The sequence below is a fragment of the Callithrix jacchus genome, chromosome 8 (assembly GCF_049354715.1).
Source record: "Callithrix jacchus isolate 240 chromosome 8, calJac240_pri, whole genome shotgun sequence".
NCBI lineage: Eukaryota > Metazoa > Chordata > Mammalia > Primates > Cebidae > Callithrix > Callithrix jacchus.
In genome coordinates this window covers 74,101,312-74,127,230 of record NC_133509.1, presented here as the reverse complement: position 1 = coordinate 74,127,230, position 25,919 = coordinate 74,101,312, and the positions used below count along the sequence as shown (strand labels likewise).

Sequence of the window (25,919 nt, the reverse complement as noted above, 5' to 3'; positions counted from 1 at the left end):
ACTATAATCCAGCCAATTATAGACAAAAGCCTGTGACTGCTAGGCAGCAAAAGCTGATGAGTGTTAAGAACCAAGAGGCCAGGCATAGTGGCTTATACCTGTAATTCCAACAATTTGGGAGGCTGAGGCAGGAAGATTGCTTGAGGCCAGGGGTCCGAGACTAGCCTGATCAACATGGTGAAACCCCATCTCTACTAAAAGTACAAAAATTAGCCAGGCATGGTGGCTAATCTTGCCTCAGTCTCCTGAGTCCCAGCTACTCAGGAGGCTGAGGCAAGAGAACTGCTTGAACCTGGAAGGTAGAGGCTGCATTGAGCCAAGATCACATAACTGCACTCCAGCCTGGGCAACAGAGCAAAACTCCATTTCCAAAAAAAAATAACTAAGAGAAAAACAAAACATTACAATTATCAAATATTGGTGGGAATATGGAAGAGGGAAACAGAATAATGTAACTGAACTAAATCTTCACATTTTACAAAAAAGGAATAAACAGATGATGTCTAAAGTTAATCAGCCAAAAAGCACAGATAGTGGGTGGGTGTAGTGTCCCGTGCATGTAATCCTTGCACTATGGTAGGCCAAGGTAGGAGCATTGCTTAAGGCCAGGAGTTGAAGACCCCGTCTCTACAAAACGGTTAAAAGTTAACCAGGTGTGGTGGTGCCTGCCTATAGTCCTAGCTAATTGGGAGGCTAAGGCAGTAAGATTTCTTGAGCTGGGAGGTTGAGGCTGCAGTGAGCCATGATCCCACCAATGAACTCCAGCCAGGGCAACAGAGTAAGACCCTTTCTCAAAAGAAAAAAAAAAGTATAGGTAAAGGTATATAATTTGAAATTACCTAAGGAGGAATCCAAATAGGAAAAGATGTCAAACTATTACTCTTTGCTGTCAACATAATTCTGTACCTAGAAAACCCCAAAGACTTCACCAAAAGGCTCCTGGAACTGATAAATGATTTTGGTAAAGTTTCAGGATAAAAAATCAATGCACAAATATCAGTAGCATTTATATACACCAATAATGTTCAAGCTAAGAACCAAATCAAGAACATGATCCCATTTACAATAGCCACACACACAAAAAAAAAAAAACCCAGAGACATGTAACTAGGGCAGTGAAAGATCTCTACAAAGAGAACTACAAAACATTGCTGGGAAAAAAATTATAAATGGCACAAACAAATGGAAAATCATTCTATACGCATGGAAAATAAATATTATTAAAATTGCCATATTGCCCAAAGCAATGTACAGATTCAACACAATTCTTAACAAATTACCAATGTCATTTTTCACAGAATTGAAAAAAACTATTCTAAAATTCATATGGAACCAAAAAAAGACCCTGAATAGTGAAAGTAATCCTAAGCAAAAAAAACAGAGCCAGAGGCATCATATTACCTGACCTCAAACTGTACTATAAGGCTACAGTAACCAAAACAACATAGTAATGACATAAAAAAAGACACATAGACCAATGAACAGAAAAGAGACCCAGAAATAAAGCCCCACTCCTACAGCCGCCTAACCCTTGACAAAGTTGACAAAAATAAGCAATGGAGAAAGGACTCCTTATACAATAAACGGTGCTGTGCGAGATAGCTAACCATATGCAAAAGAATTAAACTGGACCCCTACCTTTCACCATATACAAAGATTAAATCAAGATAGATGAAAGATTTAAATGTAAGATCTCAAACTGTAAGAATCCTAGAAGAAAACGTATGAAACACCATTCTGGACATCAGCCTTGGGAAATAAATTATGACTAAGTCCTCAAAAGCAATTGTAACAAAAACAAAATCTGATGGGTAGGACCTAATTAAACTAAAGAGCTTTTGCATAGCAAAAGAAACTATCAACAGAGTAAACAGACAACCTACAAAATGGGAGAAAATATTTGCAAATTACACCACAAACAAAGGTCTAATATCCAGTATCTATAAAGAGTTTAAACAACTGACCAAGTGAAACAGGAATAACCCCATTCAAAAATGGGCAAAAGACATGAATAGACACTTCCCTAAATAAAACATATAAGCAGCCAATAAACATATGAAACAATATTCTGTATCATTAACCATCAGAGAAATGCACATCTGAACCACCATGATATACCTTCTGACAACAGTCAGAATGGCTATTAAAAAGTCAAAAAATAACAGATGTTGGCAAGGCTGCAGAGAATAGGGAACACTTACACAGTTGGTGGAAATGTAAATTAGTTCAGCCATTGTGGAAAGTAATTTGGAGATCTTCCAAAGAACTTAAAAGAAAAGTACTATTTGATCCAGCAACCCCGTTACTGGGTATGTATCCAAAAGAAAAAAATATCATTCCACCAAAAAGACATGCACACTCACAGGTTCACCACAATACTATTCACAACAGCAAAGACATGGAATCAACCTAGATGCCCATCATGTGAATTGGATAAAGAAAATGTGGTACATATACACCATGGTATACCACATAGCCATTAAAAAGAACAAAAATTGGGTCCTTTACAGCAACAAGGATGCAGCTGGAAGCCATTATCCTAAGTGAATTAAGGTAGGAACAGAAAACCAAATACCAAATGTTCTCACTTATAAGTGAGAGCTAAACACTGGGTACTCATGGATATAAACATGGCAACAATAGACACTGGGGACTGCTGGTGGGAAGGGAGAGGGAAGGGGACAAACGTTGGTAGAAAAAAGAAAAATAAATTAAATGAAATAAAAGTACCTAACGAATCAAACACCAAAATGGTTAAAAATGTTGCTGAGGGTAGGCTTGAGATGAGAGGCAAGAGATGAAAATTTGTTCCTTTCGTACTTTTGTACTATATATTTTTTGTTACCATGGTCATGTATTACTCTCAAGAAACAAAATGTAATGAATTTACTAGAAATTTCTCACTTAAGGGTTAGATTTTAGAGATATGAGACTCTTCCTACATAAACTGAATACTATGGGAGAAATTCCATAAAATTCAAGTGAATAAAAAAAATGCTTTATTTCCCTTGTGGTATGAAAGTATGATTCCCCAATTAATATTCATACAAATGAAGAATTGACTCACATTCCCAGAGAATTCAGTTAAGAGCTGATTCACCTACAGATAGGTCAAAATTTACTTAAATGTTGTAACTTATAAAAATTCCTAATTTGAAAGAATTTATAAAATTTAATTAGTTAAGTGATCTGTTGCTATTCACAAAATAAAGAACTGGCATGAATACAATGCAGTCACTGAAGAATGTATATGTACTGTGCAACAAAAGTAGAAAACACTAATATATAGTCACATTATACAATAATTAACAGGCCACCAATTCTACCTGACTATGGCAGACATCACATATCAAATGATACATACTCCTTCCAGTAGAATGAGAACAACCTCAAAATCTTTCTTAACAGTACTTCTTAGCCTCCAGAAATGATTAAAGTTGGCACATCAAGTGAAATCCTTTAGCCTAGAGCAAGACAACATTCCAATTAATCCTACTATATGAAAATATTCACTTCATTACTCCTTTTCAGCACCTAATGGGATAAAAAGATTTTCTAAATGATTAAATATTAAATTCTGCAATGAGAATATTGCAGTACTTAACCATGAATAATATATTTCTTCATGACAAAGTCTTATTCAGCCAGTATGACCTGGAAAAGCTTGATGAAGATTCCAAGAAACTGTCATACTCAGAAATGAAGAGAGTAACCTTAACTTTCGCTTTTAGTTTTTCATTCTTGTCCCTACGTATCCAATGATACCTGTGGATTTACTCAAAACTCCAGAAAAAGGAAGAGTGTCAGTGCTTAAGCTAGTTAGGTTAAACAACCAAAGGAACCCAATTAAAATGACTACCTGGAGATTGTGCTTTTTTTTTTTTTTTTGAGACGAAGTCTTGCTCTGTCACCCAGGCTGGAGTGCAGTGGCTTGATCTCGGCTCACCATAACCTGTGCCTCCCAGATTCAAGCAATTCTCCTGCCTCAGCCTCCTAAGTAGCTGGGACCACAGGCACCCACCAGCACACCTGGCTAATTTTTGTATTTTCAGTAGATACAGGGTTTCACCATGTTGGCCAGGCGAATCTCGAACTCCTGACCTCAGGTGACCCACCCACCTCAGCCTCTCAAAGTGCTGGGATCACAGGCATGAGCTACCATGCCCAGCCGAGACTGTGCCTCTTGAGTAACAGTTCTGTGAACTCCACTGTCAGATTCCACCTATAATCTAAGCTGCACAACTCCAAGATCATTAGTCAATTACTGATTTTAACTAGAAGTCAAGGAACTTTATTGGTTGAACCACCTGCATTAAACATAACAATTAGTTTTCAATACATACTTAAGCAATAAGGGCTATCTCTGAAAACACCAGTCCTCTTAAATAAAAAGGAAAGAAATCAGTAATACAATGAAAGAACCATTCAAGTTAAACCTTCATTTTTTCTTTAACTAAATGGGATGGATGAGGAGAAAAAATGCTCTGGAATTGGACTTAAAATGCAGGGATTAGCCAGGTGCCATGGTTCATGTCTGTAATCTCAGCACTTTGGGAGGCTGAGGGGGGTGGATCACAAGGTCAGGAGATGGAGACCATCCTGGCCAACATGGTGAAACTGTCTCTACCCAAAATACAAAAAAGTAGCTGGATGTGGCAGTGCACTCCTGTAGTCCCAGCTACTCAGGAGGCTGAGGCAAGAGAATTGCTTGAACCCAGGAGGCACAGCCTGAAGTGCACCAAGATCATGCCACTTCACTACAGCCTGGGCAACAGTGCAAGACTCCCTCTCAAAAAAAAAAAAAAAATGCAGGGATTAGCTAGCAGGCCTAGCCATAGAGACAAAAAATGGCCTCGGCCCACAGTTTTGAGAGCCTCGGTAAAGAATTTGAAATCTGGTGCCCTGAAGACTAAATCTGGTTTTGTTATGCCCACAGAATATTTTTAATGTAAATAAATTGGCAATCAGAAAGTTTAACCTTTTTAAAAATGAGGATTTTAGTTCCTTGGAAACCTAGGAAATCTGGAAACACAGAGCCTATTTTCCTACTTGTGTAAAGCATCCTCCTGTAAGACACAAACTTTCCCTCTCCCTATATTGCACAGGACCCAATTCTTCTCTCATTACATCTGTCTGATTCCTTTGAGACAGGAGCTATCATTCCCTGCTTTACGAAGAGAGGTCTTGCACAATCAACTCATGAGTGGCTTGGTTAGAAAAAGTTGTGATACCAACATGCTTCACTTGAGACTGACAAACCAATGACCTAGTCCTCTGGCGTCTAGCTCAACAACGCAGACTCCCCCCTCTAAAGATGAATTCCTTTCAATCCCTCATTTCTTTTTACTGTGATATGATCCCCCTAGGAAGCACTTCAATCCATCAAGTGTGCCAGGAATCAGGTCCCTTCTCCTAAGAGGCTCCGGTGCCTCTAGGTAATTTATGGATACATGCTAACAGATAATTGGAAGGGTGTTTATGTCACCTCTACCTTTCAACAATGTCTGAAACCCAGACACCACTCAGAAAGCAATAATTTTTCAAAAAATATTAGAATTTAGGCAATTTTTGTGTTTAGTGGTAGCCTTAAACATCTTTTCATGATGCAGCTAAAATAAAGTCTGTCATGGTTACTTTTTCTATTATAAAATTGCAAGTGATTCAGTACAATGAAAGTTATATTTAACCGAAAGAAAGCCAAACTTAAGCAAAAATGGAAATAAAGCCATAGTAAAGATATATTTAAAATTCCAATTACCTAACTAGGAAAAACACTAAAGTTGGCATGCTAGAAAAGGAGAAACATAAAAATATTAAGTGCTTAATTTCTCTCTAAAAGAATTGATCGTAATGAATGTAACGAAAACAAACAGAACAGACCACTGACTTTTAAAAGGCAGGCGTATCAATCCACCAGAGCACATATCTACCTTCATGTGATAGTCCTATTCACCACTCGTTGCCTGGGTTTCAAATCCAAATAAGCATGGTGGTTGCTATAGTGACAATATGCCACTTTTGGAAACTGGAGCTTAGTACTACTAGGTACTTATAAGCTTCATAACGTCAGTACTTCCTCCCACACTCTGAATCATAGATCAGATTTATAACTTCATAAAATGTAATTCCATTCTGTCCTAGATGTCAAATTTATTTTAGCAGTATAGAATATATGTCAAAAGAATCTAACTTGCTAAGTATACATACTCAATATACATTTAATTAATAGTAAATATACTAGCTTGATAAATTTTGTGCCATCATTGGAATTCACTGATTTATTATTGAAATTGGGAGAGATTCACAGCTTACTAATTCTTTAGCTTACAGTTATTTCAAACATAATTCCTACCGCGCTTCATTTAAAAAGAAAATTTGAAATTCTAAAATAATGAATTTCATTTATGGCAGATTGACATATTTTTATTTTACTCAGGATCCACTCCTAATAATTAAAGACTAATTATTAATGATGTCCAAGAAGAAAGTAGCTTGTTTCTAACAAAATGCTAAGGAAAAAAATATCAATCTCAAATTAGAGTGTATTTCCAAGATATTGAAAAAAGTCAGAGAACTGGAAACCCTCATACATTGCTGGTGGGAATGAAAAATGATGCAGCCACTTTGGAAAAGTTTCCCAGTTTCTCAAAAAGTTATACATAGAATTCCCCTATGACCCATCACTTTCCTAGGTATCTACCCAAGACAAATTAAAACATATGTCCACACAGACTTGCACATGAATGGTCACAGCATTATTCATAACAGCTCAGAACTGGAAACAACCTAAATGTCTGTAAACTGGTAAATGGGTAGTGTTTCATCCTGCCGAACCCACAGCTGGGGTCGCCCTCTAAGTGTTCATTAAAATTAATAAGGTCTAATTACCTAAAACTCATGCGGACAGGAGCTCGGAGAAGAAACCTATCACAGTTGGTAGTGAACGTCATATTGCTGGCAACCCTGTATGTGCAACGCATTAAAGAAACATGAATGGAGAACTTTGCCCTCAAAGGGTTAAAAACACCTAGAACATCTTGGTGTTTACCACAAAAGAAGGCGTTTGTTCCAAAATCACAGCATCCCTAAAGCAACCCTCAATTATTATATAAAGAGGCAGCCTCCCTAAGCAACTTTCAATTATTACATTAAGTCATAAAGTCACTTAATCCTTTCTGACTTCACCACTCTTTACAAACAGAGTTAACTTTGCAGGTTGTGGTGAAGTTAGGGACATGGTTTAAAAAATGTAAGTTAGGAGTACTAGGCTAAAAAAGAAGAAAAAAGAAAAAAAAATCAAAACGCTTGTCATCACCGTGAACTTCTCTTCAACGAAAGCCTTAATCTCAGCACTGGGAACAGAAACCCTTTTTCGGGCTCTGGAGAAGAGGCTGGTAACAACCTGCGGACCTCAGCCCCATTTACCAATTTTTTTCTCTCCCCCTGAATCCAAAGGGTGGCGCTGTCCTCACTGCTTCCTCACACAACGGAATGCGAGGAAGTCCACTAGCGTGGTCGGACCGAGGGGGCAGGTCCACTCGCGGCCTTCGCCCCGCGCCGCTCCTCCTGGCCAAGCTCTCCGGAGTTAGCCCTCCAGTCCGCCCGCTTCCTCTCAGCGGCGCAATCTCAGGAATTCTTAGAACTTCTATGAGCAGCTGGGATGATTGAGAAAGACCCTACGTGCCGCCACTTTCGCTCAGGGTCCTCAGCCCAAACAGAAACGTTTCACAGAGAAGCGTGACGACCTCTCGCACTAAGCAAGAGTGCCGCCACCTCCATCAACCGAGCGCCCAAATTAACGGACTTACAGAAGTGACGGGGCGCAGTGGCCGCCGTAGGCGTAAGGGTCGCCCAGTCCAGGCTCCAGCCCCGCCCCGCGGCCTGCGTGCGTCAGAGATCACGTGCCGCGTCTCCTGTCCCTACCGGCAATCAGGCTCTCCCCTCTTCCGGAAGTCGCGTTGGGCTCCTCCCACCAACAGCGACGTCAAACTCAGCTCCTACCACTTCTCGGCCTCCGCCTACCGGCGCAGGGAGGGCTGCCTTTTCCTTACAATATGCCTTGAGGCTTCCGGGCCGCTGAACTGTACGAGAGAGGGTTTCGCGGTTACTGAGTGTGCCGGCCTCGGACGCACGTGAGTAGAGTTTGAGAAGACAAAGGCTGCCTCTGGGCAGGCCACGCCCGCAGGGGCTTTTCCCCCTCTCCACAACTGGTGCTCTACTTGGTTCCGCCGAGACCCACGACGGTTCCGCCCCCTTCTTCCTTGTCATTGATGTTGTTGTTCTTGTCAGTGCCGCAGCCCCGACACCCGGGAGCTCGAACCCGAGCCGGGGCAGCCCGGGTGGCGCGGTGGCGGCGGCGGCGGCGGCTGCGGCTGCAGCAGCTGCGACGGCTGCGGGGGCTGCTCCGGGGACTGCGGGGGCGGCCGGGAGCCGGCAGCCAGCGGCGGGGCCGAATGGCTCTGTGCGGGCAGGCGGCTGGCGCCGCTTCGCTGCCCAGCGAGCTAATCGTGCACATCTTCTCCTTCCTGCCGGCGCCCGACCGGCTGCGGGCCTCGGCCTCCTGTTCGCACTGGCGTGAGTGCCTCTTCTATCCGGCCCTCTGGCCCCAGCTCCGCATCTGCCTTCGCGTCTCGCCGGCAGAGCAGCCTCGGCTGGAATTCCTCATGCGCAAGTGCGGCTGGTTCGTGCGAGAGCTGCGTGTTGAGTTCGCCGCCGAGAATTACCTGAGCGGCTGCGGCCCAGGCGACGGAGGTGGCGCGGACACCGGGACTGGAGGGGAGGAAGTCGAGGCCCTGCAGCTCTCAGCTCGTTGGCTGGAAGTGCTGCGCACCTACTTGGAGCTGGTGCTGTGCGTGCTGGTCAGCATCAGGAACAACAGGTAGGCTTGCGGTGAGCCCCGCCCCGCCCGGTAACGGGGGGTCGCACCTTCCCTGCACCCTGACACAGACTCTGTGCGGAATACGCGCCCGGCCAGCTTCAGCGTCGCCTTCGTCAGTGACGGAGAGTGCTGGTTCTAACCAGGCCGTTTCCTCGAGCAGGAGGACATAGCCAGACTCATGGTGATACTTTATAAACAGTGGTGGACGGGGTGTTTAACAGACACCACTTGTGGCGCCTTCCGGGCACTCATTCATTCTGTCGGTGGCCGTGGGATGGAGCTGACAGGCGCCGTCATTTATCATTTTATGGATGGGAGAATTAGGCTGGGAGGGTGAGGCCTGTGGGTGAGCCTTGGAAGAAACAAAACATACATAACACGGGTTTTCTGCCTCTGAATCTGTCCGTTAGAAGTAGTTCATGGTGGGGGAAGGAGTAGGTACTCATAGGACGCTGCTTAAAAGATATTTTTTAACAGCCATTTTCATACCAGAACTAGTTTTAGGTAACTGAACAAGGCCCAAAGAGAAGAAGGGGTGTTTTTTTTTAAGAGACTGGGGAAGAAGTTCATCTTCAGGGTTGGAAGTCCCTCCCCATACACCACCACACTCAAACTTGTCCCCAGTAGTTCACCTAAAAGTAACAGTCGAGCAGAGAAGCAGCGGGGCGGGCAACAGGCAGTTGGCCAGTGACTGCAAAGGATAAGCACATAACTCTTCTGGTTTTGCATCAAGACTTCACTGTAATTCTGGAACTAACACCCTATATTCCGACCCAGTATCCATCCCAATCATTTTCTCCATCGCCACCTCCAAACCCCGATTAATTTAGATCTTCCGTATATACATATTCTAAACCTTACAGTAAAACTCTAATTAGAAGAAAGTGGGGGCCGGGCACGGTGGCTCACACCTATAATCCCAGCACTTTGGGAGGCCGAGGCGGGTGGATCACGAGGTCAAGAGATCGAGACCATCCTGGTCAATGTGGTGAAACCCCGTCTCTACTAAAAATACAAAAATTAGCTGGGCATAGTGGCACGCACCTGTAGTCCCAGCTACTCGGGAGGCTGAGGCAGGAGAATTGCTTGAACCCAGGAAGCGGAGGTTGCGGTGAGCCGAGATCACGCCATTGCACTCCAGCCTGGGTAACAAGAGCGAAACTCCATCTCAAAAAAAAAAGAAAGTTTAGAAGTTAACAGGAGGAGCACCTTATGTAGTAATAATACTTCAGCAGTTTCACATTCACTGTCTTATTTGAGCCTCTCAGTGACACTGTGAGTTAGGCAAGGCAATTATTAACATCCCTATTTTATAGAAAGGAAACTCATTCTTCATATGTGATTTGCACGTTGTTGTAGGGCATTGTTTTTCTCCAAAAGCTTGTCCTTTTACAGTAAATATACTGAGTATTATGTTGAACAAGGTTGAGAACAGTCCCTGGTTTAATGCTAGGAGATACTTATAGATACATGGTATGGTTAGATAATATATATGCCATTAATCTCTGTCTTAGTCCAGAAGTCAAGAGATAAGCATATAGCTCCAAGTTGTATCTGGGACGTGGCTCCATTATTCCAGTGGCCTGTGTGGTTCCCCAGCTTTTCACAACAAGACATTCCAATTCCTTACTTTGGTTTTATCTGGCAAGCGAAACCATTGAAGCAAATACAGGTCTTGATCAGGTTAGAGACTTTCCAGAGTTGAATGTACGGCTAGAGGACCAACTGACCCAAAAGTTGCAAAGTTTCAGTCAGTGAGCACTTACTAATGAGACCAAGGTTGAGGGTGAATTCAGTAAGTGATTACCAATTAGATTTTTCTGAGATCAAATTGCAATTTTATGCAATCATCCAAAAAATGTGTGCTTTTGACCCAATTAAGAATAAGCCTTGAGCAGTGTCTAGTTCCTTTTAAGTATTTTAGTAACTGGTTGGTTGGATGGGTGGATAACATACAGGCAAAATGGAGATACTTCACATCTTCCCCATGTAGCTTAATTCTCCTGTCTTTCTCTTCCTTACCCCTATAATTTTTATTAGCATCCCAATCTGCCTCTCCATAAGACCACCCATGCCTGCCCTTCTGGGTCAGCTATCACTTCTATGCACAAAACATCAGACCGTCATCCCTGATTTTAAGGTTTGTTTGTCATCTACTGTAAGCTTGGTGCTGTATGTCATGTTTCTTGGGTAGCATATTCATTCTGTATGTCTCAAAGTGTAGTGTAATTGCATGTTGTTTGTACTAATGATACATCACAGGGTTTTTCAAAATTCTGTTCATATGTTTGGAAATAAGTTAATCTCATCTTTATTGTTGAAAATATTTTGAGATACTCTAGTGATATTGGAAAAGTTAATATAAATATTAAATCCATGAATAGGACTAATTTCCTTCTAATTTTAACAAATCTGAAAATGTTTTGAACCAAGTTGTTTATTCTATAGCTGTTAAAGCCTATCATTTCTTTCTATAATCATTTAAACTATAGACTTTGGACATTTGACAGTGCTCTTTATGTTCCCAAGTTAAATTTACAATGGTTTTGCTTTATGATTTCTGCCATTCTATAAGTAGAAAAGAGGGGGTGTGAGTCATACCAGATCATAAGCATTCTGCTTCCAGGCTTTGTGCTGCATTCCTTTATACAGTTCATAAAATTCAGACTGTTATTTTATTTTGTTCCAGTTATTTTCATGTCCCTCAGGAAAATAACTGAAAGTATAAACTTGAATTGTGGGAACTTTTCAAGGGTACTGATCTTCTGAGAGGACAGTTGGCATTTTGTTTTGCTTGATTCCGGGGTTACATATGTACATGTAACCTCATACTGATTATAGCTGCCATACCTGTAGGTTTTAGGAACAACTAATGAGGATAAAGAATGTGCAGAAGTGCCTCTCTGAGGGTACAACACAGTCCTTCACGTTTTAGAAATCCCTTCTCTACAAGGCACTAGGATACCTGTCTTCTTCATAAATAATAAGAATAGAAATGCAGTAAGTAATCATTCAGCTGTATTTTAGGTCACATAGGCTGAATTTCTTCTGCAGTTGTTCTGTAAGAAATTGTACCTATACGTGCAAAACAACAAATCTATAAATGCGTTTTTATTATTTAATCCAGTTGTCAAGTTGAGTACTGCCTATTGAAATGCTGTATTTCAGTCTCTTTAGGAAAAATGAAAGTTCATGGTCTATAAGGTTTATGATAATAGGTAATAGACTCAGTCCCTAAAAATACCTGAACAGTAGCCATAGGCACATTGTCTTCATCTGGTTTACGCTTTTATGGGCTGTACAAATGTTTTACATAAGCTTTTCTTGGGTGAAATGCTCTTGGGGGCAGTACTTTTTTTTTTTTTTTAAGAATTCATATTGTTGGCCAGGCATGGTCGCTCACAGGTGTAATGCCAGCACTTTGGGAGGCCGAGGCAGGTGGATCACTTGAGGTTAGGAGTTCAAGACCAGCCTAGTCAACATGACAAAACCCTAGCTCTACTAAAAATACAAAATTTAGCCGGGTGTGGCAGCACATGCCTGTAATCCCAGCTAGTCAGGAGGCTGAGGCAGTAAAATCACTGGAACCCGGGAGGTGGAAGTTACAGTGAGCAGAGATCAAGCTACTGCACTACATCCTGAGCAACAGAGCAAGACTCCATGTCAAAAAAAAAAAAATTATTTTAAATGCATCTTGTAACACCAGGTTTTGTATAAGATTGATTTTCTTTTTAAGATTCTAGGTAGAGCTCTAACTGCATCTATGTAAATTGGCCATTTCATGACTCTCTTTTTTACTCTGTAAGTAAAAAAGGATCTATTAATGATACTTACATTTGGGTCTTATTGATTTGGCATGCATAGTGAAAACGAATCTTACCTTTGTAGTGTTTCCTACCAAGAAACAATAATAAAGCCATATTAAAATATTTTGAGACATCAGAGTCTTGCTCTGTGACTCAGGACAGAGCAATCATGATCATAGCTCAGAGCAATCATGATCATAGCTCACTGCACCCTCAAATTCCTGGACTCAAGTGATCCTCCCACCCCAGCCTCCCTAGTAGTTAGGACTACAGGCATGCATCACCATGCCTGGCTGATATTTTTTTTTAATTTTGTGTAAAGGCAGGGTCTCACTGTGTTGCCCCAGCTGATCTCTGATGCCTGGCCTCATGTGATCCTCCCACCTATGCCTCCCAGGGTACTGGAATTACAAGTGTGAGCCCCTGCACCCTGCCTAAAAATGGATTTTTAAATGGGTTAAAAATTCTTTGGGCATTATAGATTACTACCTAAGATAGTAGAAAATGCCTTGAAGGTATTATCTGCAACAATTTTTAGCCTTATTTTTCTTGAAATATTTCTCCAGTGGTAGTATAATAAACGTGTATAACAATGTTTCAGTTCTGAGAGCTTACTTTGTTACTGTTATTTACTTTAAAAAGCCCTTTACAGAAGATACTGAAATGTATTGAACCTGTGACCAGTCTGCCCTGTTTAAGAGGTAGCTTCCTGCAGAGAAGAGAAGTGGCAGTGCATTCCCAACAGACTTCTTACCTAAAAACTGGCAAAGAGGTTCCTTAGGGATAGCATCAAGGTTATTGAGAAGGAAGGCTAACTTCCTGGAAGGTTGCTATGAGAGATTTTAGGACTTTTTATTCCACAGCTGTATTGGCAATTGATAGATGGAATAAGGTATAAAACTCAAGGAAAAAAAAGTTAAAATTCTTCAACTGTGTTAAATGGGGCTGTTGAGAAGCTTTTGAGTGGAGTAATTAAATTATCTCCGTTTTAATGTGTTGTTCTGAGGTGGCCTTGGGAGAGTTCACCAAACTTGACCAATTTATTTAGGAGCTAAAATGAAAGTTACAGAAAATCTAGAGTTTTTTCCTCCAATTATTGAGAGCCTACTATGTGCCAAGCAGGGAAGACACACTTCTTGTTCTATTGAAGTCATTCTAGAGGGGGAAGAAAGACAGAAACAAGTAAAGGAAATAAAGATTATTTCCGGTTGTGAAAATAAAAGAAAATCTGACAATAAAATAGAAGTGTATAATAGTGACCAGGTAGTAACATTAGGTAAAGTCAGGGAAAACCGCTTTTGAGAAGGCTATTTGAGCTGCAACATGAATGACAAGAGTTGCTCATCTGAAGATCTGAGCAGTAGGATTCTACACACAAGAAACTGTAAGCACTAAGGTCTTCAGCCACACAAATTTTTGGTCTGTTTGAGCAGTAGAAAAGAGAGTACGATAGAGCTGTGGCAAGTGAGGATGAAAGTGGTGCCATGATGAGTTCTGAGAAGTAGAGGGAGGAAGGATCGGGATTAGGTAGGCTTATCGAATGAAATTTGGAATCTATTCTAAAGAATAGAAGAAGTTACTGAAAAAAAATTTAAGGACAAGAATAGTGTGATATACAATTTTAAGACAGTCACTCTGGCCATTTTATGAACAACTTAGGGAGCAAGAGAGAAAGTAGTGAGACAAGTTGGGAAGCTTTTGCTACAATCTAAGCAAAAGATGATGGTAGCTTGAACTATGATGGAGACAGTAGAGATTAAAAATTGTGGATGGATTTTGGGAGTATAGCCTAGAGTACTCACCAGTTGGATGTGGTATAAGAGAAAAGGAAAAAAAAACAATATTTTTCATCATTTCTTTCTCACTCAATTTTCTTGTCCTTATTACTGTTAAAATTATATTTTAATAGCATGTTAAATAACAATCTTAAATGTTCATTTTATTTAAATATACCTTTTGTGTTTAACCTTTGGGATTTGGGGATGATAGTAATTCTTAGATTGGGGGATGGTAATTCTTAGATGGAATTGGAAGTTCTGAGAAATAACTTCCGGTTAATGGGTCCTAATGAAACTAATAAGGAATACTGTTGTAGGCCAGTGACTTATTTCTGGGCTCTAATGCTGTACTGTCGAACATGGCAGCCACTAGCTACATAAACCTATTTAAATTTTAAATAAATGAAATTAAAGATCTCATTAGTTCTACTAGTCACATTTCAAGTGCTCAATAGGCACATGTGGCTAGTGACTACTATATTGTATAGCATAGAACAGAAAATTTCCATTTATAGAAGAAAGTTCGACTGGACGAAACATCTCTAAACTGTGTTCGTTTGACTTGGCTATGACTCTTCATTAGCATTTTTAAGGAAAGGAAATAATGTTATTAAAAGAGTATAATGTGGATGTTAAAACATGATATTGAAAGTGGACTGAGAAGAATAGAACTGGCTAGAGAGAATTTCATGCATTCATGGTGGATTATTTTAGCTTTTATTAATTTAAAAAAGAAAAAAATGATCTTTTATGGCATTGAAAAAGATTTTAATGTTTTTAAAAGCATCTTTTTGAAGAACCAAGTTCTTTTATATTTTCTATTTCCATAACTAATTCTTCTTAGCTGACTCTAATATAAGGTGACTCTAGTTTACATTTTTCCATTGTTTCTATGTATTAGATTAAAAAAATGATTTTGGACGCTTTAGAATGAAAAGCAACTTACCAAAGTTACTACCATAGATGAAGTTCCCCAATTCTGACCCACAGAAGAGAGAACAAGGTCATCAGGCCTGATATCTCTAGCACTGGGTTACAATTGTGCTAAACAGTCCCAACAGGAGTCTGAGAAGAAGAGTAAGACAATCAACAATTGTGATGGTTCTTTAATTCATAAGAAAATTCCTATGCAGCATAGAGAACAAGATATCCATTTCATTGGAATTTTAATATGCTTTTTTTTTTTTTTTTTTTGAGACGGAGTCTCACTCTGTTGCCAAGCTGGAGTACAGTGGTACGATCTCAGCCCACTGCAACCTCCCACTCCCTATTTCAAGCTATCCTGCCTCAGCCTCCCGAGTAGCTGGGATTCCAGGCACGTGCCACCATGCCCAACTAATTTTTGTATTTTTAGTATGGGGTTTCACCAGGTTGGCCAGGATAGTCTCGATCTCTTGACCTTGTGATCCACCCACCTTGACCTCCCAAAGTGCTGGGATCACAGGCAGGAGCCACCGCGCATCTGACCTTATTATACATATTTAAGTTGTACATTTGTGTTTTCTGTTTCCATAGCTAATTAGACTTAGCTGTATTAACTCTAATATAAGGTAGCTGCATTCTGCGGTTTTCCACTAGTCCTACCTTCTACGTCAAAGAAATAATTGAGAATGGGATTTTTAGTTTTCTAGGAATCTATGTTGTTTTAGAGGGATTCCTAATGTAAAATGTAACTGAAAACTGGTCTGCACCCTAAATTTGTGATGTGTGAGATGTAGCTAAATGGACTTTAATTTTTATTATGAATTAAGGTAAATATACTATTCAACAAATATTTTTGAATGCCAGATGCTGTTTTAATATTTGGAGATAGAGCAATAATCAAAAGGCCCTGCCATCATAGAGCTTTTTCTTGTGGAAAATAAGACAGAAAACACATTAAGTGAAATTATAGTATCTCAGTTGGTAATATATGCTACGAAGAAATATAAAGCAGTGAAGGGAGATGGGAATGGTGGACTTAGGATTGTTGCTATTTAAAATAGGGAAGTTAAGGAGTGTCTCAGCTGCTGAAGTGGTATTTGAAGGTAGAGAGGGAGCAAGCCATGTGCCTCTTTGGGGCACGTGATTCCAGACAGCAGGAGCAGTAAGTGGAGTAGCTCTGCAGTGCAAGTATGGCTGGCATGTTTTAGAGCCAGCATGGTGAAAACCATTATCCTAGGCTCACACAGAAACAGAAAACCAAATACCGCATGCTCTCACTTACAAGTGGGAGGTAAACATTGAGTACACATGGTTATAAAAATAGAAACAATAGACACTGGGAAATACATGAGTGGAGAGGTAGGCAGGAGGGTAAGGGTTGGATACTATGCTCACTACCTGAGTGATAAGATTCATTTATACCTCAGATCTCAGCATCACACAATATACGTTTGTAACAAACCTGTACGCCTGTACGTGTACCTCCTGATTCTAAAATAAAAGTTATTTTAATTTTTTAAAAAGAAATAGAACATTACTAAACCCTAGAAGTTCCCCTTGTGCCCCCTACCAGTTACCACTCCCTTACCTCAAAGGTAACCATTATCCTAACTGCTAATACCATGGCTTAGTTTTACTTCTTCTTTGATATCATATCAGTGAGATTATACAGTATGTTATCTTTTGAGTCTGACTGCTTTTGCTCGATGTTGTATGTCTGAGACCTCACCATTATGGTTGTTAATTAATTTTCATTGATGAATAGACCATAATTTATCCTATTGCTGACATTTGAATTGTTTCCTATTTTCATATTTAATGAGCATTGTTGCTATCTATATACATATGTGTGCACTTCTTTTTGATGCATTAATGTAGACATTCATGTTGGACTTACACTCTAGGAGTGAAATTTCTGGATCATAACATACACATATGCTCAGCTTTAATAGAAATAACCAAAAAGCTTTTTAAGATGGGTTGTCCCTTTGAGTCTCTCGTCAGTAATATATTTGAGTTCCAGTTTTCCTGTCTTACTAACATGTTAGCAAGTGTCAGTGTTTTTAATTCAAGTGTATTATATTGTACTTTTAATTTGTATTTCTCCAGTAACTTTTTATGTGTCCTAAATAAGACCTTTGATAGTTGTGGTTATCATAAAATTCTCCCCCTTTCATTATATGAAGGATTTTTTTAATATTCAGAAGTTTTTAATTTTAAAAGAATCCAGTTTATCATTTTCTTCCTTTATGGGTAGAGATTTTTGTGATCTACTGAAACAAAAACTTTGTTAGAAAAAAATATGCAAAGTCAGGAAAATTACTCTCTTACATCACCATTTAGAAGCTTTATTATTTTATGCTCTACCTGGTAATAAATTCTTATGAAGAGTGAAAAAAGAAAAAGACACAGCATGGAAAGCAATGAGATGTCAAAGAGGTCAGCCAGGTAAGGGGGAAAGTGATACAGAAATCTGTAGGCACTTGTGAGGCTTTTGTAAGGACTTTGACTTTTACTCTTAGACGAGGTACCATCAGAGGGTTTTGAGCTAAGAAGTGATGTGATCTGATATTTCAAAAGGATCAGTCTGGATACTGTGTTGGGAATCGCTTGTAGTAGGGCAAGGGTAGAAGCAAGGAGCAGAGTTAGGAGGTTGTTGCAGTAATCTAGTAATGGTGGCTTGGACCAGGCGTAAGCAGCAGAAGTGATGAGTAATCTGATTCTGTATTTATTTTGTTTTTGTTTTTTTGGAGATGGAGCCTAGTTCTGTTCTTCAGGCTGGAGCACAGTGGCATGATCTTGGCTCACTGCAACGTCCGCCTCCAAGTTCAAGCGATTCTCCTGCCTCAGTCTCCCGAGTAGCTGGGACTACAGGCACACACCACCATGTTTGACTAATTTTTGTATTTTTAGTAAAGATGGGGTTTCACCATGTTGCCCAGGGGGTCTCAAACTCCTGAGCTCAGGCAATTCACCTACCTCAACCTCCCAAAGTGCTGAGATTATAGGCATGAGCCACTGTGCCCAGCCTGTATTTTTATCTGAACGTTTTCTAGAAGTGGAATAGAGTACAAAAAGTTAGATATAATGTTCTAACATTACAATGCCTTTCTAATTGCTATTCCCTAAATATGCCTAAAAATACTTTTCTCCTTTTTGGTTTTTCTTATCGAGAGAGAAAGAGAGAGAGAGAGAGAGTGCGCGCGTATGTGTGTATGATTTGTATTCTCAAAAAAACAGAGTTTGGATACAGCTAATTTCCTGAAAACCTAACTTACCTTTGGTGTTTAACTTCTTTACCACCAAGTACTCCTACATAAATTTGGGTTAGTCTATTTAATTGCCCCAGAAACTTCCTGGTCTTTCTTACTGTGGTCATTTGAAATTTTCATTTTTCTTCTTTTTTCTCTTTCACTTTTATGCTTCGTATAAACTAATTACTCACTGAAATTTGCGTAGGTCTAACCTTCATATGAGCTATGGATTTATATGAAGTCCATATGTGGTAGGACTGAGCAGAAAGGAAAAAGCTAGTGGTACTCCCCATGAGAATTTTTCCCTCCTTTTGCATCCAAATCACTGGTCTAATCACCTGTGACACCAGACGGAGGTAAATATGTTTTTCCACACAGATGCTTATCATGTATACTCCTTAAGTTGACCAAAAAAGGGGAGGAAATAAGGGCCCAAGTTGGCTACCTTTTAATCTGGTTTGTTGCTGTTAACTTCAAAAATGAATCTTGCTTTTCAAATCCTCAGAAGGACAGTTTTTGTTCAAGGAAAAGAAGAAACATAGTCACCTGAGGCAAGAGTCTTGATCTTAACCCCACCTTCTCAAGCCACAAACCTTCATACCAATGTCCTATTAAAATCCACACATATACCACAGGAGTCACACCAGGGTCACAGGGCTGGGTAAAGCCATTCATAGTGCCAGGCTTCAGAGGGCTGAATATATGTGTTCTTGACATCCCCTAAAATCCTAAACTAACTTTCCTATATTAACAGCAGTCAACAACTCTAGGAATTAGGCTTCTTTATTATTTATATTTTACAAATGGTAGAACTGAAGCACAGAGTAGTTAAGTGAAATTATTAGGATTACACAATTAGAGAAGTGACTGCCTTGTTTTCTAATTTTACTTGTGAAATTTTTAATACACACAAAAACTAGACACATGAACTGCCATTAATACCATCACCCAGATTCAGTAATTTAAAGATTTTTACCGCATTTACTTCCTTGCTTCTTTAGTGAAGTATTTTAAACCAAATCCCAGATATCATTACCATTTTACCTTACACACTAAAAGTATGCAGCTCTTAAAATTATGGACATTTCTTGCCAGAAATAGGTGATGGGGATGGAGGCAGCAAACCACATTGCCATGTATGTACGTGTGCAGCGATCCTGCATGTTCTTCACATGTACCCAGAACCTAAAGTGCAATAAAATTAAATTAAATTAAATTAAAAGATTATCAACATTTCTATATATAACCACAGTACCATTGATAAATTAACAGAGTTATCAGTAATTCCTTAGTATTATCTGATTTTTAAAAACAAGCTTATTTTTAAAATCTTTATTTCTACTCCAAGATCTAATAAGCCCATGGATATGTACAACGTAACCACCATAACTTTTCATATCATTGTCATACAATATACATATTTTAGTAGTTAAATAGGCAAAGAGTCAGAGAGCAGTCTGTAGGCTGTTTCTAAGTTGTAAGTTCTTAAGGATGTGCTTTAGCTCTAGATCTGGTACTCATTACTTTTAAAAATACTGTTAAAGAACAAAATTAACTAGAAGAAATTCATTATTTTTTGATAATAGTATATGGCCTTTTGCACGCTTTAGAAAGATTATCAGGCACTGTTTATGATTTTGTGATATTTCACAACACATTTTAGGATTTACATAGGGACTAGTAAATAGGCTATATTCTATTAATATTACCTTAGGAATCAAAGTACATTGATTTGAAGAATTAAGATGAAAGGAAAACTTTCTAGCCAACTGTAATATTTTTCCAGTATTTTTTGTTACATGTCTTCTTAGCAAGTGTTATTTGTGGATATTCTGCAGGAAATAATCCTGTTAATTTCTTGAGGTCACTTGCTATTCAACAATAAATAAATGAATGAGTAAATAAACTCAGGTTACTGAGTTCACCTTAATTAAAAGGATTATGTGGCACAATTCCCTTATTTATTACTGGTATAGTCTCCTGGCCTCAAAATGAGGCATCTGTTTATTACGGCAGCTCAGTAGGTTCTATTCCAGTATTGCTGCCTGGATGTTCTTTTCAGTCTCTTTTTTACCATCTGAAACAATAATGAGCTACCTGGAGGCTATATACAGTTTCCTTGGCCTTACCACGTGGTCTGTATTCTAATTTCAAAACAATATATTTGAAAGCTGCCATTGAGATGTCATTTATTTTGTTTTGTTTTTCTAACTTTTAAAGTTAGTTATTATTTTCCATATCACTTAATAAATTTTCATTTTGATTTGAAAAATAAGTATCTAAAAACTTTTTTTGCCAATGTTCATCTTATACTGCTCTAAAATATGTTGTGAGCTATAATTTTTCCTATCACTTGAATAAAACCATTGATTCAAGTACCTGGTTTAATTATAAGAAACATCACTAAGTGAAAGTTAAAACCTCAATTCTCCACCTTGCTGTACTTTAACTAGTGTTGTAATCTGTGACAAGTCACTTCAGTTTCTTCATCTACAACAGGAGAGAAATGAATTTGGTAATCCCACAAATCTTTCTGGCTTTAAAAGTATATCTCTCATTACATATGTAGGAAAAGTTTATGCATGTATTGTGTATCATACTGTAGAGGGATTATTACCATTTCATTGCTGCAATTAGAATTATTTTTCAGTGTCCCTTGAATGGCATATTTCTAACATTGCTAGAACATTTTAAATTATTGTATGGCTGGAACTATTCCAGAGAGTATCTTTACATTAACTTGTTAAATTTTACTATGATGCAGTTTGTTAATTTTTAAATGATTTTAAAGTAAATTAAGTTCTTGTGAACTTAAAGGCTATGTAAAACTAATTTAACATTTTTTCCGAATTCTTAAGTTATATGTGTTTGCAACAATAGAAAATTTGAAAATTAAAAAAAAAAGCAGATGTGATCACTGGTAAAATGTGATACATCCTTCTACAGAATTGGAATAACAGTCTGTGTATGGTTTTATACTTTTTCCATTAATTATATCATGCATTTTTTCACATAATCAAAAATCCTGTCATAAGCGCAAGATGGCAGAGTAGGAAGTCCTAGCGTTTGTTCTCCCATAGAAATATCAAGATAACAATACTTATACTAAAATACCTTTATAAAAAATGCAGAATCCAGTTAATCATTTGTAGCACCCCAGCCAAGTACATAACTGAGAAAATTCACACCATGATGGGTAAGTAGAGCAATTCACTTTGCTCACATCAGCTTCTCGCCCAAACTAGCTTAGTTCAGAGCCGAGAGTATCACCCATGACTTCTCCCACATTGGGAAAAGAAAGCATGGAGCATGCACTTGGCCATCTGGCCTCCTGGCATTTCAGTGCACCCTGCCAATTTCTGTCTCACCTCATATCCAGTGCTGAAAAACTGGTAGAGCCCAGATGCCTGGAACAACTGAAAATAAAAGAAGAGTGAGTGGCCCCCTACAGCTGACAATTCTGCAAGGTTGGGGAAAGGCTCAGAACAGAGGTTTTCTCTTTAAGAGGAAAATTAAGCGAGCCTTGTCTCTAGCCTTTAGTGTGGTACCCAAAGAGCTGGTTTCCATCTCAATTCATGCCACATACTAAAGGACTGATGGAGCCTGGATGCCTGGGACAGCTAGGAATAAAGGGAAACAGGTGGGTGCCCCCTACAGCAAACACTACTCTGTGAGACAGTTTCTTCAAAGGTACAGACAACAATGCCTTTGTTTGTACAAAGGTACAAGGTACAATGCCTTTGTCTGTACAAAGGTACAACAAAACCATACAAGAAACATGGAAAATCAAGAAAACATGACACAATCTAAGGAAAAAAATAATTCTTTAGTGACCAGTTTGAATAAAAACAAAATGTGGATGTTTTAATTACCTGCAAAGAATTTAAATTAATCCTCTTTTTTTTAATTGTACTTTAAGCTCTGGGGTACATGTGCACATCCCACAGGGTTATTGCATAGGTACACACATGCTATGGTGGTTTGTAGTCTCTGTCCCCCCATCGCCTATATCAGGCATTTCTCCCAGTGTTTTCCCTCCCCAGCTTCCCCACCCCCTGCTGTCCCTCCCCTATTCCCCCACCCCCCAGCGTACCCCAGTGTGTGATGTTCCCCTTCCTATGCCTATGTGTTCTTGTTCAACACCTGCCTGTGAGTGAGATCATGCAGTGTTTGGTTTTCAGTTGTTGTGTCAGTTTGTTGCAAATGATGGTTTCCAGATTCATCCATGTCCCTGCAAAGGACACAAACTCATCATTTTTATATGGCTGTGTAGTATTCCATAGTGTATATATATGCCACATTTTCTTTGTTCAGTCTGTCATTGATGGGCATTTGGGTTGGCTCCAAGTCTTTACTATTGTAAACAATGCCACAGTGAGCATACGTGTGCATGTGTCTTTATAATAGAGCGATTTCTAATCCTTTGGGTATATACCCAGTAATGGGATTTCTGGGTCAAATGAAGTTTCTATTTCTAGATCCTTGAGGAATCACCACAATGTCTTCCACAATGATTGAACTAATTTACACTCCCACCAACAATGTAAAAGTGTTCCTTTTCCTCCACATCCTCTCCAGCATGTTGTCTCCAGATTTTTTAATGAATGCCATTCTAACTGGCATGAGATGATATCTCAATGTGGTTTTGATTTGCATTTCTCTAATGGCCAGTTGATGAGCATTTTTTTTTAATGTTTGCTTGCCCCCTAAATGTCTTCTTTTGAGTGTCTGTTCATATGCTTCGCCTACATTTTGATGGGGTTGTGTGTTTTTTTTCTTGCAAATCTGCTTTAGTTCTTTGTAGATTCTGGATAGTAGCCCTTTTTCAGATGGGTAGATTGCAAAATCTATTGGTTGCCGGTTCACTCTAATGATAGTTTCTTTTGCTCTGCAGAAACTCTTAAGTTTAATTAGATACAATTCGTCTATTTTGACTTTTGTTGTCATTGCTATTGGCGTTTTAGTCATGAAGTCCTTGCCTGTGCCTATATCCTGAATGCTATTGCCTAGGTGTTCTTCTAGGGTTTTAATAGTGTTAGGTCTTATGTTTAAATCTTTAATCTGTTTGGAGTTAATTTTAGTGTAAGGTGTAAGGAAGGAATCCAGTTTCTGTTTTCTTCATATGGCTTAGACAGTTTTCCCAACACCATTTATTGAACAGGGAATCTTTCCCCATTGCCTGTTTTTGTCAGGTTTGTCAAAGATAAGATAGTTGTGGATGTGTTGCTTCCAGAACCTCTGTTTTGTTGCATTGGTCTATGTCCCTCTTTTGGTACCAGTACCATGCTGTTTTGATTACTGTAGTGTTGTAGTGTAATTTGAAGTCAGGTAGCATGATGCCTCCAGCTTTGTTCTTTTTTCTTAGGATTGTTTTGGCTATGCGGGCTCTCTTTTGGTTACATATGAAGTTTGAAGTGGTTTTTTCCAGTTCTGTGAAGAAGGTTGATGGTAGCTTGATGGGATAGCATTGAATCTGTAAATTACCTTGAGCAATATGGCCATTTTCACTATATTGTTCTTCCTAACCATGAGCATGGGATGTTTTTCCATCTCTCTGACTCCTTTCTTATTTCCTTGAGCAGTGGTTTGCAGTTCTCCTTGAAGAGGTCTTTAACATCCTTTGTTAGTTGTATTCCTAGGTATTTTATTCTCTTTGTAGCAATTGTGAATGGGAGTTCACTCATGATCTGGCTCTCTGTTTATCTGTTATTGATGTATAGGAATGTTTGCAGTTTCTGCACATTTATTTTGTATGCTGAGACTTTGCTGAAGTTGCTTATCAGCTTAAGGAGGTTTTGGGCTGAGATGATAGGCTTTTCTAAATATACGATCATATCGTCTGCAAATAGAGACAGTTTCACTTCCTCTTTTCCTAATTAAATACCCTTTATTTCTTTTTCTTGCCTGCTTGCTCTGGCTAGAACTTCCAATACTAGGTTCAATAGGAGTGGTGAGAGAGGTCATCCCTGTCTAGTGCCAGATTTCAAAGGGAATGCTTCCAGTTTTTGCCCATTCATTATGATATTGGCTGTGGGTTTGTCGTAAATAGCTTTTATTATTTTGAGATACATTCCATTGATACCTAGTTTATTGAGAGTTTTTAGCATAAAGTGCTGTTAAATTTTGTTGAAAGCCTTCTTTGCATCTATTGAGATAATCATGAGGTTTTTGTCTTTTGTTCTGTTTATGTGGTGAATTAGGTTTATAGACTTGTGTATGTTGAACCAGCCTTGCATCCCCGGGATGAAGCCAACTTGATAGTGATGGATAAGCTTTTTGATGTGGTGTTGCAGTTGAGTTGCCAGTATTTTATTGAAGATTTTTGCATCTATGTTCATCATGGATATTGGCCTGAAGTTTTCTTTTTTTGTTGTGTCTCTGCCAGGTTTTGGTATCAGGATGATGCTGGTCTCATAAAATGAGTTAGGGAGGATTCCCTCTTTTTGTATTGTTTGGAATACTTTTAGAAGGAATGTTACCAGCTCCTCTTTGTATGTCTGGTAGAATTCAGTTGTGAACCTGTCTGGACCTGGACTTTTTTTTATTGGTAAGCTATTACTTCCTCAACTTCAGACCTTGTTATTAGTCTGTTCAGGGTTTCAACCTCTTTCTGGTTTATGCTTGGGAGGGTGCAAATATCCAGGAATTTATTCATTTCTTCCAGATTTACTGGTTCATGTGCATAGAGCTGTTTGTAGTATTCTCTGCTGGTAGTTTATATTTCCGAGGAATCAGTGGTGATCTCCCCTTTATCATTTTTTATTGCATCTGTTCGAGTCTTTTCTCTTTTCTTTTTTATTAATCTGGCTAGCAGTCTATTTTGTTGATGTTTTCAAAAAACCAGCTCCTGGATTTATTGATTTTTTTGAAGTGTTTTTTTGTGTATCTCCTTCAGTTCTGCTGTGATCTTAGTTATCTCTTGTCTTCTGCTCACTTTTGAATTTTTTTGATCTTGCTCCTCTAGCTCTTTCATTTTGATGATAGGGTGTCAATTTTAGATCTTTCCTCGCTTCTCATGTGGGCATTTATTGCTATAAATTTCCCTCTGGACACTGCTTTAAATGTGTCCCAGAGATTCTAGTATGTTGTGTATTCATTCTCATTGAATTTGAAGAACATCTTTATTTCTGCCTTGATTTTGTTGTTTATTCATGTATCATTCATGAGCATGTTGTTCAGTTTCCATGTAGTTGTGGGGTTTTGAGTAAGTTTCTTAATCCTCAGCTCTAATTTGATTGTGCTGTGGTCTGAGATACTGTTTGTTATGATTTACGTTCTA

At 39.0% G+C, this 25,919-nt stretch overlaps 1 protein-coding gene across 1 annotated transcript in view; it reads left to right on the top strand.

Moving 5' to 3' along the window:
- Positions 1-8,266: 8,266 nt before the first annotated feature.
- The window catches only part of FBXO33 (F-box protein 33), a 50,465-nt gene continuing 32,812 nt past the window's right edge, over positions 8,267-25,919 (top strand). Inside the window, exon 1 of the mRNA XM_002753845.6 lies at positions 8,267-8,878. Within this exon, the coding sequence (XP_002753891.1) occupies positions 8,271-8,878 (608 nt within the window). The 5' untranslated portion in view covers positions 8,267-8,270. The remainder of the gene's footprint in view (positions 8,879-25,919) is intronic.